This window comes from Callithrix jacchus, chromosome 17 (genome assembly GCF_049354715.1).
Source record: "Callithrix jacchus isolate 240 chromosome 17, calJac240_pri, whole genome shotgun sequence".
Classification (NCBI taxonomy): Eukaryota; Metazoa; Chordata; class Mammalia; order Primates; family Cebidae; genus Callithrix; species Callithrix jacchus.
The window spans coordinates 49252644-49277149 of record NC_133518.1 but is presented as its reverse complement, the minus strand read 5'-3'; the positions used below and the strand labels follow the sequence as shown (position 1 = coordinate 49277149).

General features: G+C 47.8%; 1 protein-coding gene across 6 annotated transcripts in view; it reads left to right on the top strand.

The window, feature by feature from the left end:
- The window catches only part of EPHB1 (EPH receptor B1), a 438054-nt gene that overhangs the window by 108895 nt on the left and 304653 nt on the right, over positions 1-24506 (top strand). For 4 of the 6 annotated variants that reach the window (XM_078354180.1, XM_008983781.5, XM_078354179.1 and 1 more), the window contains exon 2: positions 21825-21889. In XM_078354180.1, the coding sequence (XP_078210306.1) occupies positions 21825-21889 (65 nt within the window). Of the gene's footprint in view, positions 1-19093; positions 19255-21824; positions 21890-24506 lie in introns of those variants that run through there. The other 2 variants (XM_035277873.3, XM_078354178.1) reach the window with 1 other exon arrangement.

Below are 24506 nucleotides of genomic sequence, written 5' to 3'. Positions count from 1 at the left end.
CCAGCCTCTCTGGCCTCTTCAGCAGTGTGCCCAGGAGAGAAAGAGGCCTCAGCTTGCCTCAAGGCCTGGGATGTGCTGACGTGCACAGTGAGTACTGGCGCTTTTAGCAGCATCACTTGTCATTAACATGAATTTGCATGGGATCACTGCTGCCCTTTCTGAGAATCACCTTCTCAGAAGGTCCTTGGGGCTGGAGGTTTGGAGTCCTCTCACTGTCTGCTCAAATACACTTCCCTTCCACCCAGCCTGGACTGTGTGTGTCTGGACCAGGTTTTATTCTAGGGATGGGAATGATGGGGCCATGGTAAAGGGAGGGACTTGAGTACCTAGCAAAGATAAGAATTAGACAATAGATTAACCAGGCAGAGTTGGAAGGAAAGACTTGTGAGGTTATTAAACATTGTTTGGTGTTCTAAAGCTGGTTATTGTTCCATTGTTGCTAATTCTGGGCCCCAGTGAATTCACAGGAGAGGAGTTTCACCTTGACCCCACCACAGCCAGATGTGCCCATGAAGGAAAAAGCCTGCAGGCATTTTAGGCCGTAATTGGTTGTTGCTGTAATGTTTTTCATTGATCGTGCAGTGGCCATGCAAGGAGCTGCACAGGGAGCAGGCAAGCACTGGGGGCCTTTTCAGGAGGGTGTGCTTACCTGTCATGGGGCTGGCTGCTGCTGGCCTAGGGGAGTTGAAGAGACCTCCACGCTCTTTTGGATCCCCCCCAGTCTTGGAAAGGAGGCCGGCTCCAGGTGAGAGAAGAGGTAGCACTTTTGCCCAATTAGGAGCCTGTAGCTCCCGAGCTTTTCTCCTCTGAGTGATCATTTCTTTCTGGGGCTGGATTCTGCCCTCTGATTATTGCAACACATTGTCTGTTTGGTTTTTCTCGGTTTAACTCCCACACTAATTTTGCGCATGAATGAGTACAGTGAAACCAGTTTAATTTGCTGTTAATTCTCTGTTCAAAATATTCTCTTCTGTTTAAGGGACATAGTCGCTTTCATCTCTCTGAGGCAGCGTGTGAAAGCAGGCAGCTGCTAGGGTGGTGGAGGGGTGCCTGCAAGCGGGTGTCAGCCTAGGCCAGTGCATACTGTGGTCTGTGGTCAGTGGTGGGGGAAGGCAGGTGAGCACCACGGGGGTGGACATTTCTCAGAAGCAACAACCCACAGTTGTTGGGGCTTTACACTTGCTGAGCCAGCGGATGGTTTGGTTGTGCATGGGGAAAAGTTCATAGCTGGGAAAGTACCTCTTCACCAAGGGGCTATGGCTGAGAGATTTTGGCACACACACTGAGTAGCTAGTCTCTTGGCGATCCCAAGTATGGGACGAGGAAGTGAATTCTATGGTTGATCACAGATAGTCAGGGAAGACAGCTGACTGTCATTTAGGATACACAAACTTTAAACATTGCTTCGAAGTGTCTAAATATAGTGTTTATGCAATTTGCTCAAGCTTAGTTGGTGAAAGAGATCTGTTTTTGAGAAAATGTTCTTGTTTGGATCTGCTATGCCTAGCTCTTTCACTTCTCTGCTTTAACCAGGGGCCTTTTGGGGGAGAGGCCTTTGCACCAGGCGGCAGAGTCCCCAGTCACAGGACTGCACTTAGAGAGACAAATGATCTCTACAGGAGCTGAAACTGTAAGAAAAAAGAAATGAGGCGTGATTCGACAGCACTGGTCACCATGAGGCAGCCCCTCAGGTCATGTGGGGAGTGGTGGTGGTTGTGGGTAAGGGGCCTGCTTCACTCTCCAATAGCTGCATCAGGACCCACCTCCAGTGTAGGGTTTCTTTAGAATACTCTTGTAAGTTGCAGGTAGTGAAGGTTGGACAGCCACTGGGGATCAGCCTTCCTCCACTTTCCTCTTTGGAGCTATCCAAAGTGCTGGCTGAGGGGGCCCCAGGAGCCTCTCTCTGAAGCCCACACCTTATCTCCATGAGTCTGCATATGCTGCTGGCCTACAAAACTGATCGTGGATTCCGCCTACTGCAGCCACTGCCTGCCTCACCTTCCACACACTTCTCTTGTTACTTTCTACAACGTCAGGCATCCCTCCTGTTATTCTGGGGATTCTTGACTGCCCAGCATTGCCAACCATAGGCAGGGCAAGCATTCTGCTTTGGGAAGCACATGTGGTTTACCCGTCAGTGGTGAGGTGGTTTTACAGGGGCTGGTTAGTGTGGCCTGTGGAGTGTACCACATGTCTGGCTTCCCCTTTTCCTGTGCTGAGGTCTGGCCAAACCTGGACTGACTCTAGGCTTATGCTTCCCCATGGTGGTGACCAGGGGCCTTGCTGCGGACATTTCCTCCCAACTGCCCTCTAAGCTGTGAAAGCTAGACAGAGCCTTGCCATTTCCCCATGACTCCCAGGAGGTCCTTGGCCTGTTTTGATTGAGCATCTTGCTGTTGGCTTCCCTTCTGAAGCCCCCTTTGCCCATCTGCTAGTTTCACTCCTCTGCCACCTGGTTTTGCAGTATTCCATTTTCTCTTGACTGATCTCCTTTATCATGCCTCTGATTGGTGGTTTCCATAAGATCAGAGGAGACTCTTCCCAGAGCCCAGGGCCCATGGCCCTTCTGAGGGCTCCCATGGTGATGCGATCCTATTGATGTGCCAAGTCTACAGAACCCCAGCTGACAAACACACTAATTATACACATTCCTCTGCAAATTCATTAGCAGCAAATGAGGCTTGTGCTCCCCATGTTTATTCTGTTTCCCTTTGTACCCTTTTGGAAGGACTCAAATTCCCTTTTGAATTTGGTTGAAACCATTTAGCCCAAGAGGACAGCATCATAGACCAGAATTAGGCCAGTCATCTTCTGTAGGTACACTTTACTTACATGACTTAGTAATATAAATTTCATTTAATTTTATTTTTGTTCATTGAGTGTCCTCAGGGTCCCTGTTGTGATTTTCTGGTATTCTAGAGGTCATACAAACTTTTGTGGAAGTTTATAGGTAAGCTGATAGCTATAAGAGTTTTTTATTTTAATTGTACAATAAAATAACAAATTAATTGATCAGACATGAAAAGACACATTTTAAATATCACTGATCAAATTCTTCTAGCATGTTTGTCCAGACCACAGCCCTTCACTATCTAGTGGTGAGAAAATTATAGTTCACGGGCCAAATCCAGCCTGTAGTTTGCTTACATGAAGTACTGGCAATGGCAGAATTGAGAAGCTGCAACAGAGACCTTATGGCTCACAAAGCCTAAAATATAAAGTTTGCCAAACGCCAGAGCAGACCATCATAACACATATCAGAGCAGCCAGTGGGCCAGTGGTAGACTAAGGCCCTCTCAGAGAATGTGCTCCTGGGGTGGGCTGAAGGACTGGACCTAGGCCTGTGCTGCTCTGCAGCCCAGAGGCTATCACCCCAGAGGTCTAGAGAATGCAAGTTGAGCCCCCATTCAACTGATGGTGTTATGTTCAATTTGTGTAATGAGATCTCAAGCAGTAGGGCCAATGCCTGTCTCTTAATGGTCTTCTAAGATAAGATATAATACCTGTGAGAATAGTTTATAAACTCTAACAACTAGACAAGGGCTATTTATAAAAAGCATATGTGTGAATCCAACTGTTTAGAAATAATGATAATTGACATTGATAATTGATTATTATGGGCCAGGTGCAGTGCTGAACACCTCACAAAAAGCATTTCACTTGATCTTCAAATTAACTTGGGAAACAGATATATCACACCCATGCTACTGATGAAAAAGCTGGGGCTCAGAGAGGTTGTGTGGGTTACCCATTGCCACACTGCCCTTATTCACACAGCTTAGATTGGAACCTTTGTCTTTTGACTTCAACTCCAGTGCTCTCTTAGTGTCGCCATGACTGGCTAGGTAGGGGTCCACTAAAGGAAGTAGGTGTGTGTTTTCTTCTGCTGGTAGGTAAAGCTTTGCATCATTTTTTCTAAAGGAAGGGCAGGTGGGCCCAAAATTCTTGGTGAAACATGAAGAAAACACAGCTCAGTTGTCTCTGGCCATGACCAGAATTAACACAGTTTGGAACGTTGTAGAGTGAAGTTCCATGTCATTTTGGTGAGATGTACATTTGACTCACGGGCACCAAGGTACCTGCCAGGAGGGATGCAAATGTTTTGCTGTTTGCCAGTTATCATCGTTGCATTACATACATTAGATCAGCTCCCATGAGGTGGGGGAAAAGTGACTGATGCCCCACCCTGCCCCACCAAGAAAGCCAGCCAGTACTGGTGATGGAAATCTTAAAAAAAAAAAAAAAAAAAGATGAAGAGAATAGACATCTTACAAGAAAGAGTAGAACTTGGCTTTATTAATTTAAAAATTCAGTAAAGTCTTCGGCCATGACCACAGTAGATGTCACTGAGTGATTGCATTTCGGAAGTGAGGGATAATTGTCTATTCCTGTGTTTGCCCCACATGTACTCCCCTCTCCAGCCTGCTAGAACGTGACCTCCCCTCTCCAGGCCTCCAACATGTTCCTGTTCTTAAATCCAGAGTCCTTCTGGTGCAGTGTTAGAGATCAGAAATTTCCAAGCTTCCACCTTTGAGGTGCTGCAGACCAGAGCTGGTGGTCAGGCTAGGGTCTTATGTCCGTCATCTTCCCTTGCTGAGTCTGTCACTGATGGGCATGTGCTTTGTGTCCAGCCCTTGCCTGGGAATAGTTCCTGCCCTTAGAAAGCCCACAGTGCAGTGCAGTGAGCAGTATGTCTTATCTTCCTTTTTGCAAACCCTTTTCTCTCAGACCCCAAACACATGGTGTGGGTATGCATCTAGAAGCTTCAGTGTGTCAGCATGGCAATGCTCACATTCTCAGCAAATGCAAGGGTGGGGCCATGCCAAGCCTCTGTGACTCTGCAGCTCTGTGAGTTCTGAGTGATAGAGGGGCTGGCCCTCTCCATAGGCTGTCTTGGGCCGAGGGCTTAGGGCTCCAGCCATACTTCCAGGGGCCCTGTGCCCCCACAGTGTCCCATGCAGGCAGCCTGCAGGGAAGGGAATTTGTTCCCTGTGCCTGTCACTCTTTGCTGTGTGGAGGGCAATGGGACTTTTGTGAGTTCCCAAGTGAACCCACTGGCCCATTGTCTGGTCCAACTCTCTGCAGAGCTCCACCAGTGTGGTGAGGACAGGGGCAGGGCTGGGAAAGGCCTGATGTATTCCTGGCCAGAGCTGAAAACACTATTCATTCCAGAAGCACCCTGTTAAGCAGCGACAACAGCACAAAGAGGGAGGAGAGAGGAGAGTGGGAAATAAGGAGGGAGCAGGCATGAGGAGTGAGAAGAAAAGAGAGATGAGGAGGGGGAATAGAAGGAGAAGGGAGGTGAGGGCAATGAGGACAGGCACCTACAGCATGGAAGAGGAGCTTCTTGTTAGAGTCCTTCAGGTCCTGCACATGGATTCTGCAGAGCCATATTTCTCTGGAGAAACTGTAGGATGCTCAGTAAAATTCATAAAGGAACAGACAGAGAGATGAAGTGAGCCTGATGGTGCCATGGGACTCCTCAGACAGTTGCTGTGGTGCTGGAATTTGTCAACAGAGGTAGGATGTGCCCACCAGAAAGGTGACAGCCCCCTTTCCTCTGGGCTGAGCAGACCATGTGGAGCATATACAGCTCGGTGGTGGGTGCTGACCCATCAGAGAGCAGTACGCACAAAATGGTGGGGGCTGGAAGAAAAGCTGATGGACCCAAGAGTGTGGTGGGTAGGAAACAGAATGCTCAGGAGGTCCTGGCATCTCATAATCTGAAGGGCTTCCATGGAGAAAGGGGAGCAGTTGATTCCTTGGGGGGCCTTTCAGGAATACAGCAAGGGCCAAGGAAAGGGAATCCAAAGGAGCCAGCCTTCTGAAAGTTAGAACCAGCTAACAAGAACGTGTCTCCCTGGGAAGGTAGGAGTGCCTCATCTTCAGAGGTGAGCAAGTGGAGGCTACATGGCCATCTGGGGAGGGTGCTGTGGTAAAGGATCGAGCTTGGGGTTGAGGAGAGTACCACGCCTCTGGAGCCTTTCAAACCTTGAGAGGTTCTGAAGTGAGAGCCAGGCCCAGACTTAGGGCCCATCTCCCACTGCATTTGGAGAGCAGGCAGTGCTGTGAATGAGCAGATGAAATGAGCAGCTTGTCCATCATGTCCAAGCTGAAAGACACAGAGCAAACCTCCAGATCCTGAAGCTACTGACTTGGTCTTTTCTTAGTTCAGAAGGAAGAGAACTGCTGGTGTCATTTTTCCTGGTGTCTGCTCTTTTGGCCCCAGGAAATGGTCGGGGAGTCTCGAGGCCATAGCCCCTCAAGGAAACCTTCGCCCCCACCTCCACAGGGAGAATGCAAAGCCAGGTGGACAAATGACTCTCTCCTTGAGTTTCCAGCATTACTAGAGGAAGAGGTGACTTCCAGATTGCCCCTGACTGCCCAATGTTAGGAAACCAGGATCAGCACTTAAACTTCCACTCAGGTACAAGCCAAAGACTTCAGTCCAGAAGGGCCTAGAGTGATCAGCCAACCCCAGGAAGATCGAGCAGAGAGAGGTCCAGGCCTGCACAGTGTGCTCAGCTGCCTCCTAGTGCATTCCCTCTGACAAACTAATATGTAAGGCCTCTCTTTTTTCTTCTCACTTTAGCTGCTTGTTAAGGGAATGATTCCATAAAATGTCTGCAGTGTAGCTAAGAGTGCATCCTAAGGCCTGGGGCATCTGGATTGTGATGTGGAAGGTATCTAGTCCCTAAGGCTGCAAGTAGCTTTGTGAGTGTGAGAGCTCCAGCCCTGGGAGTTTTGAGGCCCAGGACTTCCCCTAGCCCTCCCTTCCTGCTATGATGGGTAGACCACAGCAGAGAAGGAGGGCAGGAGGACTCTAAGGCCGTTGTGCCTGTTTGCCGCCCCACTGTGGAAAACCATAAGGGCACCCTAAGGCCAGCATGGGAGCTCTACCTGGACCTTCACATCCCTCCAAAGACATTTATTTCTGCAAGGAGGCATTCACTGCAAGAGTTCTGTGAGGCTTGTGAGAAGGACATTGATGGCGTTGTGAAATTTGGAATCTCAGGACATGCTGAATGCCAGGAGCCAGTCAGTGCTATTGATTGTGAAACACAAATAGAAGTCTTCCCAGAGTACTCTCCAGATATCTTAGTGATAATAGAGACCTTAGAAGGATGAGTGACAGACAGGGCTGGACATACATTCCCTGGCAAGGAGGGGTAGAATGGCAAAAGGTTCATTCCTGCAGGTGGGTGCATCTGCAGAGTCAGAGGGGGCAGCCCTGGAGGGACATTGGGCATCTTCCCATTGACCCCTGACAACTGCACAGCTAGAGGAGGTCAGAACTATGGTCTCACAGCCAAGAATGTGCTGTAGGCTCCTTTCATGGGTCGGTTCTTGGTGGTCCATTGATTCCAGCACCACCCTCCCCTTGACCTCCTGTAGAATTGACAGTGGTCTGTGGTACAACAGGACAGGGTGAGAATCGCGACAGAAAGGCTGTTGCAAGCACTTCACAATCCCATGGAACAGAGAGAGATGGATAAAAAGTGGAGTGTTTGAGACCTGCATTGAATGGCGAGACTGTATAGAGTTCAGGGATGGGACAGACTCATTGGCTTAAGTTTTTGGGGAGGCCACCTGGAGGAAAAGGGACCAGGCCTCCACTTTGCATCCTGCAGCCTTTGAAGTCGTGGGCCTGAATCATGCAGCAGGAAAGGCCCGTTGGCCATCAGTGGATGTGGTGGACAGGGCATCTCTGAGTGCAAGGTGCCCTGTAAGGTGTGGCAGCCCATGGGTGAGAGTGAGGATCTTGGCACTGTTCTCTCAGAGCCTGCAGGGAAATGGAGCAGGAGACCACAGAGAAGGCAACACAGAATGCAAGCTATGAAGAGCTGGGTAGGGGTGTTCGTGCAAGGCTGGGTGGTTAGGCAGACTTCCCAGAGGGATGAGAAGGATGATGGTGGGGTTTTAGAGGGCTGGAGGGATGTGGTGGGGTGTCAGAGCATGAAGAGATCAGCTTCTGTCTGAAGGAAGACTCCTGGGTAGGAGTCTGGGGGCTGCAGCAGGCCAGCCTGGCTCTCTGAAGAGGGGCTGAGGTCTTGACTGGAGAGGAGGCAGTGAAGTAGGCCATGAAGACTGTATGTGAGGGGTGTGGTAGCCATGGGGCAGCAGCCGCTGCAGAGCAACACTGAGAATGGCTGATATAGCAGCCAGTGTTAGTTACCCAGGGGGTAGCTGCACGGTGGCATGGCCTTTGGAGTCTCAGTAGCACCAGTCTGGTCTGGGATGTGTCCAGGAGAACTTGAGAGCCTTCTGGGCCAGCCCCCACTTCTTCCTTCCTGACTGGTTTCTCCTCACTGGCACATCCCCAAGGCCCCCAACAGCCATCCCACCCAGGGCTCCTGGCTCTCTGGAGCTGCTGTCGGTGCATGCAGGGACCTTAAGGGCATAGCTCAGTGCCTGTGCCATCTGAGAATTACTGTGCCACAGATCAATCAGAACTGAGGGCCCAGGAGGGCCTGGCAGGGAGAGGCAGACGGCAGCGTATTCCTTCTGATTAACGAGCCTGGGCCACCATCCATCGCCGGCCTTCATTAGGGCTGCAGAGAGTCATTTTGCATGGGCGTGCAGGCTCTCCTCCCTGCTCTTCTCCAGGGTGATTGATGCCCCCTGGGTGCCTGCATCCCCCATGAAGTGAGAGGCCTTCTCTCATCGCACCCACAAAGAGCAGGAGGCAGCAGGTTTGTTATGCACGGTTCTTACCCATGTGCCATTGGCACAAACTCATTGGTCTGTCAGAGTGGCTGGGGCAAACAGATTTAATCTTCCTTAGAATTCATGGTGCTGGAAGACTGGAAAATGCCAGTCTCCTAAATTTTAATAGGAGACTGACTCTCACCACAAAAATGCAAATAGGTGTAGCACTGAATAGCAGTGTTATGGCCAGCCCGCACCATCAGCATGCTGGGGCATTGATTTAAAGGCTGTTTCTGGACCCTGGCATGCCTGTGTAGCTCTGTTCTCCTGGACTCTGCCTCTCTCTCTTTGCTACTGGACTGACAGAAGGGTGTGCTCTGTGTCAGGAAGGAATCTGAGTCAGGAGAAGGTAAAGCTTGGATAAAAGCCTGCCTACAGGTCTGATTAAATGCCCCCTGAGGCCTGATGGCCTGGGAGTGGGTAGGGCTGCCCAGCACCATGCCTGGGCCAGAGGGCAGCCTCTGCAGCCTCCCGTCTGTGCCCACTGCCATGGTCTGGCCAGTTTGGCTCCTACCTACAGTTTGATGCTAGAGAGGTCTTAGGGTCCCCAGCCATGGTGGTAAGACTCAGTTTTCTTCTTGGTTCTCTGGCTGTGGTATATTTGCAGACATAGGAAAGGGCATATGTGGGCATGAAAGGGTGTCTGCCATCTTATAGGATTTGATATTTCCTGATATCAGAATGGAAAAAGGAGCTGAGACAGGAGGAAAATAAGGCAAAAGGACTGTGGCTGTTGGGACTTCGGTATCCCAAATGAAAGGCTTTTGGTCTTCCATGTTCCTTGTTCCTGTGTTTGGTCTCACTGGCTCAGGACTTTGCCTCTGTTGGAGAGCAGTGTCAGCCCTTGCATCCACAGTTCTCTCTGTCCATCAGTGAACCATGTGGAGACGCAAGTTGTGCTAAGGGTGGGGAGGCCCAGAACATCCTCAGTGCTGGGGAGCACACAGAGGTAGTGGAGGCTGCAGGGGCATGGGAGGTATGGCAGGGGGGAGCTCAGAGTCCTGGGTGCCAGCCTTTCATGAGAATAGTCTCCTGAGAGCAGGCCCAGCACTGAGCTTTCATCCAACATCGGGCAAGAATACCATCAAAATTATTTTCCTGTAAAGAGCAAACCTGCTAGGCCCAACACATCAGGAGATGAGCAGTATGTTATCTGGTATGTCACCGCTGCTCCTGTTCTGAAGCACCAGCCCTGACTTTGGGAAAACTCAAAGGGATAATTGAGCTGCTTTCTCACACTCTTCCCAAGGGCTTTACATGCAAGCAAAGACTATTGTCTTAAGTTTTCATTTGCTTGCAAAAGGAAATGCTCTATGTTGAGGGGGGTGGTCCTTAACTTCCAAACCACCGACCAATACCAGGGCTGGAGAGCCCACTTTCATCCAGGGATTGAGGGCAGGGGTGAGGACGGCCATGCTGGGAGCACTGTGTTTGGAATGTGGCCCTGTTCATCCAGAGCCAGTGGTTGGAGCCCCTTCAACACCAGTCTCTTGTGCTCTGCATGTGTGCTGGGCATGGAGAGAAAGGCTCTTCAAAAAAGCCCAGTGCAGTTCCATGTCTCAGTGTATATTGGTGGCAGTTGGTGATGGTGTAGCTATTTGGGCTCCTTCTTGGTGATCTGTGTTGCCTTAGACCCAGTTGTGGCCACATAGAGTGGCCTCTAGCTAAAGAGAAGCCCGTCCCAGATGCCCTCCTGCAGGGTGTATGTGGGGAGGTGGAGGCTGCATCGAGTGCCCACATTTGTGGTTATGCAGGGGTTGACTGAGGAGAAATTAGAATGTGACTGGACAGCTAAGTTGGGTTTCTCAATGAACTGAAGCTGAAGGGTGGGTATGGAGCTAGGCTGCCAGGGCCCAGTGGAATCAAAGTCCACCCTTCAGAGTGAGCAGTAGGATTGGAGACTCAGTGGCCAGCCCCATCTCATGAGATGTAACTAAGAGACTTGGGTTTGTGCGAGGTTCTGCTCCCACTTCGGGACCAAACATAGAAACGTAACAGTGACTGCTCTTTGCAGACCAACTACCACTTGTCAGAGGCTGCAATAAGTGCTTGGTAAATAATATTTTACTGACTTCCCACAAATGCCTTGTGAAGTGGACATTATTATCCTCATTTAGTGGATGGCTGAACATGAGCCTTAGTTGTCTGAGTAATTTGTTCAAGGTCACAGAACCAGAGAGCAATAAAGCTGAAACTCACACCCAAGGCTGTCAGATCCAAGTCCACTGTGGTCAGGACTTGGCTACCCTGGCACGTAGCTGCCGCCTTGTGTTGGGCACTGCAGGACTCTAGCGGGAGGGTTGTTGGAGACATGGGGGCTACCCTCCATGGGCTACTAATTTATGTCTTGAGCATCATCAGGGGTCTGGCAGAAATAGATGGCACAGTGGAAAGAGGTGATTGAGGGGAGATTAATGAAGATCTGTTTACAAAGGTTGTGCAGAGTTAAAGACAGGTGACAAGGATGACAAAGCACTCAGGGATTTGCAGCAGCAGGGGCTTTTACCACACCTAGGCTTGAAGGACATGGGGAGGGAGCCATCTTCCTAGAACTAGGCAAGGGCTACAGCTGTAGTAGAGGCCCACCAGCCTCTCCCCCTCAGCAGGCAGGTATGTCTCACTCCCCATGTCCTGCAGGCTCTTGCTGGTGAAGGAGCCCAGTGGATGCCTCCCTCTGCCTAGGGCAGGGAAGAGAAGGGTAGAGAGTGGGCCTTAAGGAGCAAATAGAAACCATCACTCACCTGCTAGATGGATGTCTTTGGAGGATGCACCTGGCCATGCTGTGTCTATGTCCCCCAAGCTCCCAGCAGAGGCCCTAGTATTTGTTGGCAGAAACCCAACAGCCCTATTTCCCAGTGTCCTAACCCTCCTGTAATGGGCTGAATTGCAACTGCCACAAGAAAGATATGTTGAGGTCCTGACCCCCAGTACCTCACAATGTGGGCTTATTTGGAAACAGGATTACTGCAGATGTCAATAGTTAAGAGGAAGTCATAGTAGAGTATGATGGACCCCTCATCCCATGACTGGCATCTTTGTAAAATAATCATGCCATGTAAAGACAGACAGGGAGAGCAACATGAGACAAGGTAGGCAGATTAGAATTGGCATCTGCAAGCCAAGGACCACCAGAGATCCTAGGAAAACCAATAGAAGCAAGAATTTGCCAGTAAAGATCCTCTCCTACAGGTTCAGAGGAAATATAGCCCTGACAGCATCTTGATTTGGGATGTTTTGCCTTCTGAGCAGTGAGACAATACATCTCTGTTGTTTTAAGTCACTCAGGTTGTGGTACTCTGTTACAGCAGTCCTATGAAACTAATATAACTTCTAAAGTAAGTTCTGAATTTTATTAATAATAAAAAGCACTCACACAGTACAAGCATACACACTGCTAAGCCACTGTAAGACTGTGCCAGACCTGGGGATTCCAGAGGCAGAAAGTCCATCCTAGATCTGGAGGTCCCCTCTAGTTTCTTGTCATGTTTCTCAGATACTACCTTGAGAACTAAGAGCCAGAAGAAACCCTCTGAACCAGAGGGGAGAACAATAGTCAAAAGCCATGTACCAAGTGCCAAGCTGGGCTGGGCAGGGAGGGCAGACCTTCTGAAGCTGATTCCCAGCCATACACAGCTCCGTACATTGAGCAGACCTTCCCATGTCCCCATGCTCTGTCCTACTTCTCTGGAACTCTGTCTTGGAAGAGCTTTGGAGGGAGAGAAATGCCTTTGGGCCTTCCTGCTTGCTCGTGGGATATGCACGTGTGAACCAAGACCTAATCTACAGCCCGTCCCAACTCCTTCAGGCACATTTTTATGTTGTGACCCATCTAAGCTGTGGCTTCTTTCTAGTTACCGTAATTAATTGCACCTTGGAACATAAAAGAAACAGGAGGAGGAGGATGTAGTGGGGAGGACTGTGCTGATCTGTATGTCCTTTAAAAGAACAAATTTCCAACATAGACAAATGGGGTCTAATTAAACTTCTGTACAGCAAAAGAAAAAATCATTAGAGTGAACTGACAACCAACAGAATGGGAAAAAATTTTTGCAACCCACGCATCTGACAAAGGGCTAATATCCAGAATCTACAAAGAACTAAAACAGATATACAAGAAAAAAACAAACCCATTCAAAAGTGGGCAAAGGATATGAACAGACACTTTTCAAAAGAAGACATATATGAGGCCAACAAACATATGAAAAAATGTTCATCATCACTGGTCATTAGAGAAATGCAAATCAAAACCACATTGAGGTATCATCTTATGCCAGTTTGAATGGTGATCATTAAAAAAATCCGGAGACAACAGATGCTGGAGAGGATGTGGAGAAATAGGAACACTCTTACACTGTTAGTGGGAGTGTAAATTAATTCAACCATTGTGGAAGACAGTGTGGCGATTCCTCAAGGATCTAGAAATTCCATTTGACCCAGCAATTCCATTACTGGGTATATGCCCAAAGAACTATAAATCGTTCTGTTATAAAGACACATGTACACGTATGTTCATTGCAGCCCTGCGTACAATAGCAAAGACCTGAAACCAGCGCAAATGCCTATCAATGATAGACTGGACGAAGAAAATGTGGCACATACACACCATGTAATACTACGCAGCCACAAAAAATGATGAGTTCTTATCCTTTGTAGCTACTTGGGTGAATCTGGAAACCTTCATTCTCAGTGAACTGACAAAAGAACAGAAAACCAAACACCACATGTTCTCACTCATAGGCAGGTGCTGAACAATGAGAACATGTGGACTCAGGGAGAGGAGCACCACACACGGAGGGTGGTAGTGGGGGGGCTAGGGGAGGGACATTATAGGTGGGGAGAGTGGGGAGGGATAACATGGGGAGAAGTGCCGGATATAGATGAAGGGGGAATAGAGGCAGCAAACCACCTAGTTATGTATGCACCTATGCAACAGCCCTGCATGACGTGCACATGTACCCCAGAACCTAAAGTAAAATAAAAATATAAAAGAGCAAATTTCACCTTTTGTTTTATAATTTACATCCCTGTTCAAACGCAGTCAGTCAGTCATTCAGCAGATGGGTTGGGTTGGCTCCTTCAGTTTCCTCAGGCTTGTTTCTTCTCTTCCTCACTGGCCATTACCACACATCAATCAGTGGAGACTTACACAATGAGAGCTTCCATTTGCCTAGCATTTTATACTTGGCAAAGAAAATAAGTAAATGTTAGTCAAATGAGTGTTCTTAAAAAAACAGAGTGTCTTCCTGGGCATGGATCTGTTGGCTCAGGGCAGGAAGCAAGAGAAGCCTCTCCCTGTGTTGCACATTAGGGCTTTGACACTCATCCTGACTTGATTTGCTCATCAGTTTTGGAGAGCTGGGGTTTGAACCCAGATCTTCAGGGTTTACTGAACATTTATATTGTATGAGGGCATCTGACCAAGCTCTGTGGGACAGAAGTCATAGCTCTGTGCTCTGAAGGTACTTTGAATATACTCAGATATATTAAGTGATAGCTAAAACCAACCATTCAAACAGTACGAGTTCTGTAGAGGAAGGAAGACCTCCATGGATAGGACTAGGTGGAGTCTTTCAGGTGTTTTGAGGGGAGGCAGGGGAGACAGTCCAGGCCGGAGGAACAACGTGAGCAGAAATGGGGCACTGGAGGAAAGGGCTTCCTTTAGGGAACTGAAGGGCAATTTGGAAGAGGTGGGGTTAGATCAGAAAGCTCTTGAAGGCCAGGCACTTGTGGCATATCTTGGAGTTAGTGGAGAGACTGAAAATCATAAAGCAGAGGAATGAGAGGTGATGAAAGAGTCATTTTCTGAAAATTGGTTACATTTTTATTTCTGAATTTGTGTGGCATAAAGCAGCATAGTAATAATTAGGAAGCTCATCTGTAAACCAACATCCCCCACCCAGCAGCTGTTGCATCTCACTTTCTAGTTTCTGTACATAGTTGCTGTTTCACTAGGTTGAAACACTGTCTCCTGAGTTGCATCTGTTGGTTCACACAGTTCTGCTTCCTGCTTCATGTTTCACTGCTCACATTCTGCTCACTGCTACATTGTCCTCCTAACATTCCAGGCATGTGGCTGTGCTATCCCATACTTCCTCCCGCTATGGATGGGCTGGTTCCAGTTTTTCTCATAGTCTAGATAATGATGCAATGAACAGCTTCATGATATAGGGCTTTTTGTTTTCTTCTGAAATTACTTTCTTTGGACAAATTCTTGGGAGTGAAATTACTGAATGGTCAGAGGACCTGAGATTCTATAAGCCTTTCTTTAGTGTGGCCATGTTACTTTTTAAAAAGTGGAACTATTGACACTGTCAGAACTGAAGTTGCCAGCTGCATAAAAAAAAACTCAGATGAGGCCTCCTGGATGAGATACCAGTTAGGAGGTGGTCCTCATGTGCAGGAATGAAGCCTGGGCTCAGATCGGGTGCTGAGAATGAAAAGGAATACACAGCTAAGAAAGATGCTGTAAAGGAATAAAGAACCATTGAATATGGTGAATGATTGGGTAAAAGACTAAAGTACAGGAAGGAATCAAAGCTAAATGTTGCTAAAGTTTCATACCTGGGCTCCTGGGAAGTTTGGAAGGGTTTGGTGTGAAGAAGAGGAGAATTTCTGTAGGGAGAAGATTTAGGGGGTAGACACATGGGAGATGGGGTGTGGAAGGTTTGCTTGGAACCCTTTCTCTTTGAACTTCTTGGCTGTCATGATCGAACACAGCCTGGTGCCCTTAACAGGTTACAGTCAACCAAGCCCATCCCCAAATCCAAAGCCAGCAGGCAACATGAGGCCAATTCAGATGGGTAGGGACAAGATTACAGGGAGACTGTGGAGCCTACAGGCAGCAGGAGGTCCGGACATGGAGTGAGATTGGTGCTTAAACACCTTTAATGCTGGGCCCCTGTTGCAAGGGCTGAGGGTCAAGGGCAGCAGATCCCCTGAGGAGCCATGTGGGCATCATACAGGAGTTCCATGCCAACAGGGGTGGCCTTCCAGCCAGCACAGAATATGCAGACCAGGTCTGGAGGGCAGCTTAGAGTCCCCTGGGGAGGGCAGAGGACCTGGCCACGCATACCCTTGGCACCTAGTACAGTCTGGATTTGGGACTGGGAGGTATTATTTAATATATCCTATTCTTGCCAGTATGGACTGTCTTAGGGCAGGTGTGTGTGTGTGTGTGTGCGCGCACACACACGCTCATGCTTGTGTGTTTGCTCATACAGAAATATGTGAAGGGAATGGGCATGGTCTCTGTGCTTTCAACGGCCAGGGGCTGGGGCAAAGAAGGAGGAAGTTCCAGCTGCCTGGTAGGCTCCACGCCTGTCATTTTATTCCGTGTTCACATTGCTCCTAAGAGTACGTCTCCTACCATTCGCTGAGGCTGCCACTGCAGATCTATTTGCATGGTTATTGGAATAATTTGTTTTCTGTGTGACTTCAAGCTCCCTGAGGGCTGGGATGTCTTTCTCTTCTGTTCATCTCTGCTTTCACAGCACTCACTTCCCCCCATTTCCATGGGAGTTACTAAAAATTATTTGTTGAATGCATACCTGAACCCCTTTTTACCACCTTACAGCCCTCTTGCAAGGATTCTCTATGGAGGTGGAGGGGAGGAGTTGGGACCGCCCTGGGCCCTTTGTGCAGTGGGACCAGCTCTCGGCTGCTTGCATTTACATCATAGCAGCTTTGTTCTTGAACTATTCCATGGTGTGGCTTTCAGGCTTAAAGAGTTCTGTAGGCGGTGGAGGGTAACACAGGGAAATGACTGCTTGGTGGCACTAGCCCTGTCCTGCTTGAAAGGTCTGTGGATTTGCCTTATCAAATACACATAAGGCACTGCTCAGAAAAGGCCTGGAAGCTGCTATTCCATCTGTCAGTATATGTTGTATTTTGTTACCATGATGGAGGGACACTGTAAATATTTCAGCTGAATATCTGATTAATGTCTCTCTGAAAAGCATGGCAAAGCTGTAAAAAGAGGGTTTGTTTATTTCCCTTTCAACATGATGGGTGTCTAATGTTTCCCAAATGTCAGTATATCCAAAGGTGCCAATCCAGACAGAAACAAAAACTGTCTGCAGGACCAGTCCATAGCTGCCTTTTCTTCCTCAGGAGGCTCAGACCTGGCCCCACTATCTGGACCCCCAGGCGGTGGCCCCGCTGGTTGGTGGGGACGCCCTGAGGGTTTCCATACTGAAGCCTCCACAGGGAGGTGTTCCCTGGGAATATGGGATCTCTCTGTCAGGCCTTTTTTTTTTTTTTTTTTCAGATGGGATCTTGCTATGTTGCTCAGGTTGGTCTCAAACTCTTGGTTCAAGAGCTGTCCCACCTCAGTGTCCCCTGAATGGCTGGGATTATAGGTGCACACCACAGTTCCTGACTCTATGCCAGGTTTCTTATGCATCCCATCCTTCCCAGGTTCCTGCAAGTTAAGCCAACCCTTGCCAGAGACTCCTCTGTCTTCTCAGTCTCCCTTCTCCTTTTGCTCACTGTTTTCTCACTCTCCCATCTGCTTGGGATGACTCCTACTTCATTCCCTTCAACCTGTCCTTGCCTCTCCCATTGTTGCTTCTAGGAGTCGCTCTCCTGTTTTTTTCCCAAGAGGCAGGGGACATACTGCATTCTTCTTCCCTCCTCACCACTGCCCACCCCTTTCCAGAAAACCCCAAGCATTTCACTTTGCCTACACACAAGGGCGAGTCTCCCTGATGCTCCCCATTGGGACAGCCACACCTGTTTCTCACATACAGAAGAATCATACCCATTCCTTTTTCTGGTCTTTTTCTCATAGGCTTAGCCCGAATAGGGTGCCAGTTATGACTTTGCTTATTGTCCTTCCCTAGACTAAGCCAGGAATTTCTCTAGGGCATACATCAATTTATATGCATTGTTGTATCCCCAACATGTGTTATTCCCTTGATCTTTACAACAATGCAAATAAGAAAGTAGATGAAATATCATTAGATGTGTAACATAATTAGATTCTTATAGATACTTTATTGATATTGTATAGAAGATACCATGTCAAATTCTTGTCATAGCTAAAGAGACTGAAGCTTGGAGTGATTAAGTTATAGTAATATAAATACTGCATGTTTCACAGTGTTTAATTTCACTCAGTCTCCCCTTCTCCCTGCATAATCCTGCCTACTAATTAGCACTAGCCCTATCCTGCAGGTGAGGGGCACAGACAGAGAGAGAGAGATGGAGAGAGACAGAGGGAGGGTGGAGGGTCGGGGGAGGTTGTATGACACAAGCAAAGTCATATCTCTTCTAGGAGGTGTAGGTGGGAATTGGGACCCGGTCTGCCCACACCAGCACTCTCTCCACCCTGCATGTGCCCTTCTTGGCGATCTCCCCTTGGGCACTGAGTCCGTGCTCCCCAGAGGGTGGTAGGTATGGGTCCTAGAGTCGTGTCCTCTGCAGAAATCTCCAGATCTGACAGCACCACATGCACTTCCAGCTGGGCTGGTCCCTGTGCCACTTTTTGAGAGCAGAAATGATGGTAAATATTTAATTGTGCTTCCACCATAACTTTCTGCCAGAACTCTCAATATGCTTTATAAATGCAAATGAGTGCGCTCTTCCTCTCCAGGGAGATGTAAACCTGTTCAAATCACTTTTATTCAGCCCCCAACAGAATGTAATGCCATCATCAGGAGCTCTCTGTGCCAGAAAAGAAACTGCCCTTAATCATATCGAGTGGGTAGTTTATGGTTTTGTAGTCTTCTGTCTCAACAATGGGCAGATGTAAAGAAATGGATTTCTCTTGCTGCAAATTCTGTCCAACAAAGTGTGTGGAAAACATTATTTAGAAGCAGACTTAATTACAGGCCTAGAGCAGGTGATCATGACTAATATGACATCTTAGGCTGTATTTATGGGGTTAACACAACAAGTTAGTCCTTGGAAAACACAGAAGTAAGCTTGATTCTTTTATTTGATTCTGTACTCTGTTTTCCTCACCACCATCCTCTGCCTGCTCCCTGCTCCTCCAACATGATCTTGCTGTGGCTGGGGAATGCATTATTCTTTGAGCTTTTGTGGCTTCTTGGCTTTACAAGTGAGGATCCCACTCCTGCCCAACCCCAGAGCTGCAGCAGAGCCCTTCAAAAGCCTAAGTCAGCCTGGTGGCCATGTGCTGAGATCTGAGGCTATTGCTATCAGGGTGGGAAACTGTGTGACTTTGCAGAGACCACCGCACCTTTCTGTGCCCTGATTCCCAACTCTGCCACAGGGATTCAGTTGCCCCTGTTCCGGGTCCACCTGGCAGAGACATTTTAATAATCATGGAGATGAGCTTCTACAAAGCCTCATGGAGTGTCTTTTGAGAAGTGTATTATGTAAATTTGGTGTGTCATAATGATCATTATTAGTGCTGTGAAGTGGAGATGGAGGGAGGGAGGGGGAGCTGCTCCAAGCAGGGACCAGCCTCCCCAGCTGTCAGAAGAATTGGAGACGAAAACAAACTTAAGAAACCTGCTCCAGTGCTTCTGTTCCTTCAAATATGCACAGGGCACAACTCAATCTGAACACAAACTCACTTGGGTAGGAAAATGCAGCTTTTTAAATTTCCTTTTACTCCTGTTCATTTCCAGTTGAGCCCCTGTTTTGCTGGGCTAGCAGAAGTGCTGTATGAGTTACAGGTAGGCCCATAGTGTTAAGCTGTAGAGGAAGGGCTTCCTGGCTCTGTTGGCTGCTGTCCACACAGGCACCTGCTAAAATACCCTGTACCCTACCTGAACCTTGCTTATAGCCCATGCAGGTCACCACTGGGTGCTCCCAGGCCCACTTCATTAGATCACTCAGGGTCTCTGGCCCCCCTGTGCTCCCTGAGTGCCATGTTAGCCTGGTGGGGCCATTGGCTGCTCTCTAACCACCCTAGGATGCTGAATATCCAAGGTCCTGTGTCCTGGACAGCCTCTCAGCATTTCTCTTGTGGGGCGCATAGCTCTTTGGGATTGAGTGAGCAATGAGAGCATAGGAAGACCCTTTCTTCCACATAGCTCCCCATTTATCACTTCTGTTTTCATTCCCTTAGTCCTGCCCCTAGGGTGGGTTTCTTCCAAAACCTTTGGTTTATAACAGGGTCCTTCTATTTCATAGTGGGCCCAAGATTTGGTGACTCTGCATTGTGCATTCACATCTCCTCCCTGATGTGGTGAGCAAGGAGTGGCTATTCATATGGTGATGGGAAGGGGAGAAAAAACACTGAACAGTGCATCATTTATATTGTATGCTTCCCGGTTTGTTGAGTAGCTATGCATCTGGGAGGTGCTGTGCCTGTTCTCTTGATACATACCCTGAGAACACAGGTGACTAGGACACCTTCATGTGCCCATATAGCACCATTGTGTAAATTTTTAAAAGTACCCCTCTGTGACAACTGGATATCCACATCAAGAAAAAAGGTCATTGATACAATACCTTCCACCTTATACAAAAATTAACTTGAATCATAGACCTAGGTAGGAAAAAAAAAATCTTTGTGTTAGTCAGAGTTAGGCAAAGATTTTTCAAACACGGCACTAAACCATAAAAGAAAAAAAATTGATAAATTGGACTTCATTAAAATTAAAAACTTCTGATTTTTGAAAGACACTGTTATGATAATGAAAACATAAGCCACAGACTGGGAGAAAATATTTTCAAAGCATAAACTCCTGAAAAAGGAGTTGTATTTAGACTATATAAAGACCTCTCAAACTCAATAATGAGAAAATAATCCATTGAAAAATGAGAAAAAGATTTGAATAGGCACTTCAAAGAAGATGTATGGGTGACAAATTAGTATGTGGCAAGATATTTAATACCATTTACCAGTAAGGAAATGAAAATTGGGACCATAATGATATACCACTACACCTTGATTAAAACGACCTAAAGTTAAAAACAAATGACCATGCCAAATGTCAATGAAAATATGGAGGAACTGGAAATCCCATAGACTCTCACATAATAGCCCCAAACTGGAAACAACAGGTGAATGAGTAAACAAACTGTGGCATAACACAGTAGAGTATTACTCAGCAATAAAAAGAAATTAGCTATTGGTATACACAACAAGATGAATACGTCTTAAAATAATTATGCTGAGTAAGAGAAACCAGATTTTTTAAAATGGCATATACTGTATAGTTCCATTTACATGAAATGTGAGAAAATGCCATTTAATCTACAATGACAGAAAACAGATGAGTCATTGCCTGGGACAGGGGCATGGTGGGCTAGGAGGGAGGAAGGGATTACCAAGGGACTAAAGAAACTTGGGTATGAGGAATATCTTTATTATCTTAATTTGTGGTGATGGCTTTGCTAGTGTGCATATATATCAAAATGTATCAAATCATACATTTTAAGTATGTGCCTTTTATCCCTGATGGCTACCAGGAGCTCACCACTGCGTCCAGGTGTCTGTCTTTCCTTTCCTGTGGCCAGAGGAAGGAAGGTAACCAGCTGGCTGCTGCAGCCACCCTTGCCACTTCATCGCCTACATGTTAGGCTGCAGGGATGCGAGATGTGCATTTGTGTTCTACATGAAACCTTTGCCAAAGCTACGTGAGCCCTTTGGAGTTGATGGGAGATCACCCAAGGGTGTCAATATAGATGCCTGATGAGGAGGCAGAGGAGAATGTGTGGAGAGGAAGGATGGCAGACAGATGAGGCCAGAGAAGCTGCCTGGTGGGGAGGAAGAAGGCAGAAAGAGGGCCTGGAAAGGTCTGAGGAAGGAATTAAATTTGGCTACCTGCTCAACACAGCCCTGGCAGAATCTCTGGGAAGAGTAATCTGGGAAGAAGCTGTGTCTTGGGGGTACAGTGGTAGGTGGCCAGGTGACTTCATCCCACATAGGTGCCTTGGGGTCACCGGGAAGGGAGCACTGGACTTAGCATCAGACCTGAGGTCTGTATCCAACTTTGCCATGAGCTGCACACTCTTAGCAGGCTTCTTTTGCTCTCTGACCCTTGGGCTTCACAGAGGGGCCTGGGCTTGAAGATAATAAACCTCCTTGTAGTACTGTCATTTATGGTCACAAACAACTCCATGACCTAAGGACCACTGTATAGCAATGCTTCTGGCTCATCGTTGTTTTTTTTTTCTTTTTTCTTTATAATCTACAGAAACATTAATGGATACCAGAACGGCTACTGCAGAGCTGGGCTGGACAGCCAATCCTGCATCAGGGGTGAGTATCACCCAAGGGTGATTCATCTTTCAATCCTGCTGTGAGGTCCTGGGCACATATGATATCTGGGGTAATAGAGACTGACCAGAGCAGTACCTGTGGGGAATGGAATACAGGTGTGAATAGCTGTGTCAGCTGCCCATCTGTGTAAAGAGAGCAATGGGGGTCTCCGACCTGAGCTGCTGCCTCGTGTGGTGATGTGGACCATCTTGACACAGTCCTTTCTGAGAGCTGGCACCTAGACAACTAGGGCCATGGCTGTTTGAGAGTGGAGCATGCAGGCTAGTGGCACTGAGACAGATCAGAGATCTCTGATGCCCAAAGGGCTGCAGCAGAGGCAAAGACATGAGGGAGGAGGTAGAGTTTAGAATGGCTAAGACTCTCTTTCACTTAGACCTTGGCTTGGAGAGACAGTCATGATTTATTTGTCTAATGTTCATGTACCTGGTGAGCTACAAAGATAGATTATCCTTGAGGAGCTCATGGCCTCCTGTGGAAACCAGCGTGTGGTTTGGGCACAGAGTTGCGAATGAGAGATGGAGGTTAGACAAGAAGCCTTTATGGATAAGGTGCAAGCAAGCTGGGTTTTGGAGCATGAGTAGGAGTTTGACAGATGTTGTACTGAGTCTTCTCAGTGTCAGGGAGCACAATTCACAATCCCAAAGTTTACATCTCTCTGTGTTAGAATTTGACTCATTTCTAGCTCCCGCTTCAACCATATTATAACCTCCAGGGTATTCAGGATTCTATGAAAAGATGTTCTAAGTAGGAGGAATGCTGGTTGAAAGGGATGAGATGATGAAAACACTTAAGAGGGAAGAGTCTGTGTGTCTGGAACACAGTGTGGTGTGAATGCTGCTGAGATGGGCCTGGAGGGTAAGTTGAAATCTGGAATGGTGGCGATAGACTGTGACTGCCATGCTGAGCAGGGAACTTGGATTGTATCTCATAGGTAATGGAGAGATCCTGAGAAGGTGAAAGAAGTGCTCACACTTGTTGACAGAATTGTGAAGAACAGTTGGGAGAAAGGCATTTAAGAGGCTCTTTCAGCTGTCTTGGATATAACAGAAGAATCAAGTTAAAATAGGATACTCAGAGGCTAGTTTGAGAGAAGTTAGCAATGGATGGACTGGGGCAGGAAGGAGAGAAAGAGAGAGGAGGTGGAGATGATGTTCATGTCCCTGGCTTGGGCAGTTGGCTAATTTCAGGGCTTAATCATGAAGGGAGAGGGCAAGAGGAGGCGGGAGTGGGCTCTTCATCTCAGCCAGTGGGTGATGTCATGCTGGGACAGGGTGGCCCTAGGTGTCCTCATCCGTCTCACACCTTCTCTCTGCATCCCATCCTGTAACCTCTGCACTCCATGAAGGATCTCCAGCATAGCACATCCTCACCATGCCCTGGTTCTGCTGCAGGGATGGTCCTAATTGGGACATTCAGGTCACAGGGTGGACAGTTACCTCACTTGTGCATTCTCCCCTGGGTTCTCACTTTTACCCTATCCCAGCATTTGAAAAACTGCACTGCTTGAGGCATAAGCATCATGCCTAGGAACAGGGAAGCAAAGCCCAGAATGAGCTGGCATTCCCTAAAGCAGGGAGTGGGGACAGAGGCAGAGCCTGACCACACTGAACAAGTCCAAGTCATGCCAGAAGCACTGTAGTCCACCAGCAAAACCTTCCCGCTTTTACTTGGGACTTTATGTAAAGCTGATGAGGCAGCAGTTCTTCCACATTACCTGGGTATTAAGAACGTGCCATCTTTTACAAATTATGTTGTTTGAAGGCTTTTATGTTTTTACAAGGCCTCGATGTGATTTATGGTTAATTTTCCCCTTGATTTATGTACACGACACCTGTTTGCTTTATACTTCTGATATCCTTTCCCAAGGAAGATTCTCCTTGAGGGAAACATTCAAAGTCAAGTGATGCCCTTTAGAGACAGCAGCTGCCTGGGCTCTCCCTGTTTGCCCTCCCCACTTGCTACCAGCATGCTTAGCTGCCTTTCCCCAGCACTCACTGTGAGGCAACACACAGCCAGATAGTTGTTCTTCTGGTGCCTGGTGTAGCTTCTGAGTCTGTCTGGTTTACAGGATCAGTGGGAGAGTCAATATGGCCCTTGGCCTGAGTGGAAAAGGAAGACTCAAAGACTGTGCTTTCCTCCCAGGCCTGCTTGTTTGCTCCCTCTGTGCTCTGCCGGGACAGTACCTTCCAATTCTGTAGACACATCAGTGACCCCAAGATAGTATGCCTGGCTCAGGCTCACATGTCTAGCTGCCATCTCTTTCACTGGTTGCTCATGGGCATATCAGTCTCAACATGGCCCAAGTAGATCTCATGTTTTTCCTTTTCCCACCCACCCACATGCATTTTCTGTCCATCTTAGTGCATTTATAAAGGCCAGACACCAGAAGTGATTCTTGACTTCTCCTTTTATCATCCTCAAATCTCTGCTTATGTGTCCATCCTCAGGGACATGCTCTCTGCATCCCAGTCATGTTGGATTCCCCATCACAGGTCTTCTCAGTGCCAGGGAGCTTTATCGATAGCACAATTCACAGTCCCAAAGTTTACATCTCTCTATGTTAGAAGTGGATTCATTTCTAGCCCCTGCTTCAGCC